We start from the raw sequence: 7,107 nt of genomic DNA, 5'->3' as shown, positions 1-7,107 counted from the left end.
ACATCATCACCACCATAAAAAGCATGTCTTTAACTATCGATTGGGAAAGACAAAACTTAATTAAATGAAATACATATTTAAGCATTAACGAAAACTCTCACAACCCCTCCTCCCTTCCTCAATCTTGCCTAGATAATAAAAAATAAATAAATAAATAAATAAAACCCTAAGAAAAATCTCACAACCCTTCTAAGCCATTTGTTAGTTGCTACTCCTAGTATTTTGACATTTCTCAATTCCCACCACAATTTTCACAATGTACGTCATATATTTGCCTAAACAAAGGGCCTAGGCTGTGGGCCTCCGGGCAAAAGGAGCTCCACAGCCCCCTCGTTTCCTTTACTTAAAAATAGAGGGTAAAAGAAATTTTCAAAATCTCTCGATCACAAAAAATTGTAATTTATTCTTTATATTGCTACTAGGGTTGGGATAGTCTTTAATAACTCTTGTCATTGGCACCACCTTTATATAGAACTATAATCACCATTCCCCTTTAAAAATAATAATAATAATAATTATCACCATTCTCCCTATTTATAGCTACAATTATCTCTTTTGAAATTTATTGTTTCTTCTTTTTCTTTTTTCTTTTTCTAGGTCGTTTCATAGGAAGCCCGTGAGTCCAAGACACCCTGGGTTGATTTTATGGGCCAGACAAAGGATGAAACCCAAAATCAAATCCGGGCCCTGAATCCAAATTGGGCTAACTTAGCCCAAACCTACCCATTTTGACCTCAAGCCCGCCAAATTCCAGGAAACATGCAAATTTCGTTTAGGGTTTATCAGCCATACCAGTATTCCCTTGCTATATATATGCTCTCATCCGGCCGCCACAAACCTTAGATAGCGTTTCTCTTCAGCAGGTCTTTCTTTTTCACTCGCAATTTAATTTTCTCGATTTTGAAACGATCTGTTGCTTTGCTTCCTTGGTCTGTAACTCCTGTTTGTTTCCGGAGAAAACACGCGGAATTTTTTTTTTTTTTTTTTTGAGGTCTTGACACTGGTCCAAAGTTTTCGTTTCTCACCTCATGTTTATGTTCTTCCGGAAACCAAATGGGTTCTCGATGTTTGGCGTTCCAGCTATTTATTTCATTTGATTGTAGATTAAATATGTATAACATTTCTGTAACCATTTGTGTGTGGTTTTGGGTTTCCCTTTTGATGTGTTATGATTTTGTTTGCAGAAGAAAAATCTTTTAGTGGGTCTGTGGAGTGAAAGCAGTTTCAAAGATGAGGTATCTGTGAAATCTCAGCTTGTGGGTTGCTTTTATATCGAATAATGTTTTGTTGGATTTTGTTTTTGGAATTTTAGCGAACAGTCAATGTTGAAATTGCTAATCGTATGATTGATTTTTTCTTTTTTTGTGCTCGGTAGGTGATGTTAATCTAGTTCTGTAATTGGGATGAAAATGTAATTGTTTAAGGATTTTGACATTGAAATTTGTCAGTGATTGAACCTTTTCTTTTTATGGTTTTTGTTAAAGAACGTTGTTCTGAAATTTACATTGCATTAGTAATAGAAAGTTTAGCCTATATGGTGCTATTTCATTTGTGAGTGGCACTAGGAAGGAATAGTTGTGATGGTGTTGACACTATTTTGTTCCTTTGGGGTAAAGCTGGTGGAGGTTCTGTATTTGTAACTGAAGTTTTTTGTTGCTCGAGGCTGTGATCGTTTAGAAGTTTCTGACTAGGCAGAATTATGGATGTGATGCTGTGGGGACTATGTTTGATTAGGACTCAAGTACTACAATGTTGTTTATAATTTGCTCTTTGAAAATCATTGCTTTGTTACTTTTTTTTTTTCCTGGAGTGTTTGATTATTGTACTCTGACTAAAAGAGGAAGTCATCAGGGTGTGATGCTTTTCATTTTGTCTGATCCGACTCCTTGATTCTTGTTTTTACAGTAAGCTTTCGAGTGATACCTTAAAAGAGTCTATCTCCACAATTATGACCGGATCTAAGGATAAGAAACGTAATTTCACTGAGACCATTGAACTCCAGATTGGACTGAAAAACTATGATCCTCAGAAGGATAAGCGTTTCAGTGGTTCTGTTAAGTTACCACACATTCCTCGTCCCAAGATGAAAGTGTGCATGCTTGGAGATGCTCAACATGTTGAAGAGGTAATGATGCTATTCTGCTTTGCTGGAACAAAGAATTTAGAGTAGAATTTTTTGCTGGTTCCATTTTAAATATAGGTGTCTGCATCTCTGTTTATATTGTCTGAACTTCTACATTTCCTAATGTCTTCTAGATTTAAATTCCTATATTCTTTTATTTTGTTTGATGGTAGTACTGGTTGAGTTGTATCTGGAGTGTATTATCACTTTGAGCTATGTGGACGTTAATAAATATTTGTGAACGAAATCTGGCAATAACTTGAAGCAAAATTATTTTTCTTCATAGATTTTGTTACTTGATTTGGTGGATGGTTATGAAAGATATGTGCGATTAAATGCCATACTTTTTAACTTCTTGTAGTGTGCAAATCAAAATTCACTGTTGTCATATTTAAGTGTAATCTACGTCTTAGGAAAAAACCCGACTACGACAGGCATCTGAAACCGAAATCATACTGATTTCAATTGCTTACAAAGTTATGGTGAGCAATACATTTTATGACCCTATGGTGGTTTATTTTAATGTTTGGATATGCTGCTTGCCCCAGTTACATCACTAGTTACGTGCCTTGTACACACATTATTGTTGGTTTTTTTTTTTGTAGAAAAGAATTATTTGTTGGTTGCTTCCATTATGCCCCTAGAGGTTTTAATTGATTACTGGGTGCAAGTACACTGATAACATTCTTCTAGTTTTATGAGTTATTTTAGAATAACATACATGCGTATTTTCTTCTAGGATATAGTTGAGCGATGTAAGATTGATCAAGTATTCTTGATTAGTTGCAATGTTTTTGTTTTTCTCTTTACATTCAAGCTATCTAAGTAGCATACGAGTATATATGTTTTCATTTAGTGTTCAGTTTCTAATTATTAAGGTTTATTTTCAGTGTTTGGTGTGTACTATTTGCCTTCCTCATACATTGGTTTTTCCTATGTTTTTGCCAACTTTATGCCTGCTTCAGAATAATTCATTTTTCATTGCTATTGATTATTTAAGATTATTTATGATTGAATCATCTTATCTAGTTTCTTGACATAATATCTTAATAATGAAATACAGGCAGAGAAGATTGGTTTGGATTATATGGACGTTGAAGCGTTGAAAAAGCTTAACAAAAACAAGAAATTGGTTAAGAAGCTAGCTAAGAAATACCATGCCTTTTTAGCATCAGAAGCTGTCATCAAGCAGATCCCCCGTCTTTTGGGCCCTGGCCTCAACAAGGCAGGCAAGTGTATTATGTCAATGAATATTACATTTGTTGTCTTTTGAAATTGAACTATATTTTCTTTTTTGTTTTATAAAAACAATATATATTCTTTTTTGAACACGTTATTTGTATCTCTTTGTTTTTTGTATTATTGACTGGTTCTTGTGATGTATATTGTTCTTAAGGAATAATGTATATCGTTCTTAAGTAATAGTACATGTGTAATTTGTTCATTCTACCCACTTTTTGGGTGAGTAGTTTGTTCGTAATGTTATGGGTTGATTTGAATGTGCATGTTGCATTGCATTTTATGAGCAACTGTGACAATGAGTGACGATGAATGTTCTGTTCGTTAGTAGGTAGGCTTTTTAATCTGGCCTTTAGGGGTGTTGTATATGCATTATATGTTTTTATTGAGACCCCTTTTGGTAATGTAGGCAAGTTCCCAACCCTTGTTACTCATCAAGAATCCATCGAGTCTAAAGTTAATGAGACCAAGGCTATGGTAAAGTTCCAACTGAAGAAGGTGCTTTGCATGGGAGTTGCTGTGGGCAATGTTGCTATGGAGGAGAAGCAGATCTTCCAAAATGTTCAGATGAGTGTTAATTTCCTCGTTTCATTGTTGAAGAAGAATTGGCAGAATGTAAGTGCTTTCCTCCTTTAAATAACTGAATATGCTGTTAGCCCTAGACTAAATAAGCATTAATTTAGTATTCTCTTAAATTTTATCATGCAGTTCTTAGGCACTGACTCTGATTTTTCCCCATTTTTTATAGCATGTAATTTTTCTGTTTTGTTCTGGGTTTTCTTCCCCCATATGGTTCCCCTTTCTTATGGAGATGTTGGTGGTGCTTTTGTTTTACCATTTGAGGATTGCATGTATATGATTGTAACTTTTTTCTTATGGAAATCAGGTGAGGAGCTTGTCATTGAAAACTAGCATGGGGAAGCCAGTTCGCGTATACTGAGATCTTTTGGAAAGGGAATTTTGTAGTGAGCTCATGGGAGCTATAGTACTTATAAGTTCTTTCTTTGAATGTCAAGTTTTCTTCTTTGTTGGGCTGTTTTTCCTTCTGCTGTTCGTTGAATATGTAGATGCCATGGTGGTAGACATCGTTTGTTGGAGAGGTGAACCAAGTTTTTCACTTTCACTTGCACTATAACACATTGTTGAATGTTTTAAGCCCTATATTTTGGCCCTTTTATTTCCCATGTCTACTCTGCCCTGTGTAGTGTGTATCTCAACAGGTTAATTGGTAGAGTGACCCGACCGTCCGTGGTCTTGATATCTCTCGTACCTTAAATGTTACAATTAATCAATGTGGTTTCATTGGATCCGGCAAAGCTCACCTTAAATATAAGTATAATCAAAAGGCCGAGTGCAATCGGTGATCAGAGCTTGTCCTTAAATTTAATTTTAAATTTAAAAATGTAGGTGAAAATTACATTTTCTCTAAATTTAATTAAATTAGAGTAGATGAATTACATGTTCTTTTAATTCTTTGTTTTGAAAATAAAGAATAAATTGGGAAGTAATATAACTAAAAAATGATCCTCGTCAAAATCATGCTTAAGGAATTTTTGTTTGGGTTAAAAATTCCCTGGCTACATTCAAACGGTTAAAAAAAAATGAAAAATGACAGTTTATTCTTTCAAAGTTGACAGCGTTTTTTAATTCAAACACTAAAGTTTTAATTTTTGTAATTTACTCTCACAAAGTTTCAATTTTTTTCAATTCGATCAATATTATCTCAAAATTCTCATATTTTTCTTAATTTTTATTTTTTATTAAAAAAAAAAAAAAAACAAATTTTGGGGTGAAAAAATGACCAAATGACCAATTTTTTTTTTTAAAAAAATAAAGAATAAAAAATTAGAGGCAATATGAAAAGTTTTGGATACAATTAGTCAAATTGCAAAAATTTAAAACTTTGGAGAGTAGATTGCAAAAATTGAAATTTTGATATTCGAATTGAAAAACGCTGTCAACTTTGAAGGGTAAACTTTAATTTTCTAAAAAAAAAAAATTGAATATTCTCTCAATAAAGAGAGTCTTGTACATGAATGTTGGGTGCACGGCGAACTGTGTAATCTGGATACACGATTGCATCTTTTATAGTTGCGTAGATTATGTTATTACTACTCTGATTGTTAGGTGACCCACCATTCCATTGAGACAGGTATGATTATGAAGATAATTGTTGGTACCTTCTGTTCCACAATTTCCTATGGAATAGTGTGTCACATACTTCACTGTGGTTTGCAGCCATTCTTGAACCTATGATAGAACATTCGAGAATGCACCAAATTGGCAGAAAGATGGGCCTCCCTAATACCAGCACGGAGGGCAGCAAAATCTGGTTTGAGTGATCATATGAAGGTAAAAAATATTCGAACCTCAAGTCAATGTTTCACGGCGGTCTGCTTTTTGTTAGGCTGTTGGAACTGAACTTATCCGAGTGGCTCATGCAAAACTTTGGACCCTTCAGTAGTGGGTGGTTCAACAATCGTCAGACTCGAGGAGCCCCAAGGTAGATGAGCCTTACGAATTATTTGGCGGTTGGGTATATCGAAGTAAATCTTACACTCAAAATTACTTAACAGTCAATAATTATTTTAGTAATATAATTTCTTTTTGACATTATAAAGTTAATTTCAGTTTCTTTTTCTAATTGATAAGGGGAAAAATGATTAATTTCAGTTTAATTGATACCATGTCCTTTTACTTACGTTGGTTTTTTAATAATAACTCTAAAAAAATATGTGCCTCTCACATGAGTAATGTTATACATCATCCCATTATTTCCCTCCTATCCTTACAAAGTTGTTGCAGCATGGTATCACGATCAGAACATTAATCCACATGCACCACCAAAAAAATCAAGAAAAATACTTATAATTAATTTTTATGCACAAAATGCTAGTGAGACCATGCTACATCGGTATTGATGGAGGGAAAATAAATGATAAGGTGATGAATATAATTACTTTTTCGCATATTAAAAAAATAATTAACAATTTTATAGAACGGGTTGAAAAATATTTTTCCAGCCAAATAAGAAAATCAAAAGAAGCCGAAGAAAAGGAAAGAGTAGTATAGTAGGTAGGTTTGGTGCTTGGCAATTAGGGATCTAAACGTCTCTTGATGGACCCTGGCTTTCAATAGATGCCAAAAGCCGCACCTTTCACTCAACACGTCATACTAACATGACGTAAATCGGTAAATGGGCGCCTTTTAAGCCAAAATCGTTACCAAAAAACAAAAAAAAATCTTAACAGTGGGTTTCATGCCCAAACCAATGTGACGTGGAAAAAACAGCGTCACACAATTGGCCACCCTTTTCATGAAATTGCGTCGTTTAAATATGTGAAATCTAATATGAATTATGAAATTATTCGTCTACAATTGACTTGAAAATGAAATAAAGAAGATCCCAATCAATTATGCATTTAGAGATTTTTTTGGGCCTCCAGCTATTAAGACTAAGAGGTTATCCTATAATTATATCCACGCAATTTAGTTATAAACAAAAAAATAGGAAACATAAATCTAATCTAACTGAACTCCCCTTATCAATTAGGTATTCACTAGGTGGACTCGTTCACATTTCCTTGGAATAGAATATATAGTTAACGACTTCAAATTCTTTGTTTGCTTTTGTATTATTTATTTTTATTTTTAACATTATCTATTTTTACCCAATAGTTTTCACCACTATATATATATGGTGCGTGAAGGATTTGAAAGTCATATTATATCATTGAGATCGATTC

General features: G+C 33.8%; 1 protein-coding gene across 1 annotated transcript; it reads left to right on the top strand.

Moving 5' to 3' along the window:
* The first annotated feature begins 815 nt into the window (after positions 1-815).
* On the top strand, positions 816-4,543 carry PGY1 (Ribosomal protein L1p/L10e family). Its single transcript, XM_059575038.2, has 6 exons — positions 816-863; positions 1,185-1,235; positions 1,906-2,125; positions 3,186-3,351; positions 3,771-3,976; positions 4,248-4,543. The coding sequence occupies exons 2-6, from the start codon at positions 1,231-1,233 to the stop codon at positions 4,299-4,301; spliced, it is 651 nt and encodes a 216-aa protein (XP_059431021.1). The 5' UTR covers positions 816-863; positions 1,185-1,230; the 3' UTR covers positions 4,302-4,543.
* The last annotated feature ends 2,564 nt before the right edge of the window (positions 4,544-7,107 follow it).

This window comes from Corylus avellana, chromosome 8 (assembly GCF_965113065.1).
Source record: "Corylus avellana chromosome 8, dhCorAvel1.hap1.2, whole genome shotgun sequence".
NCBI lineage: Eukaryota > Viridiplantae > Streptophyta > Magnoliopsida > Fagales > Betulaceae > Corylus > Corylus avellana.
The sequence above is the reverse complement of the archived record's forward strand: the minus strand, read 5'-3'. Positions and strand labels throughout refer to the sequence as shown.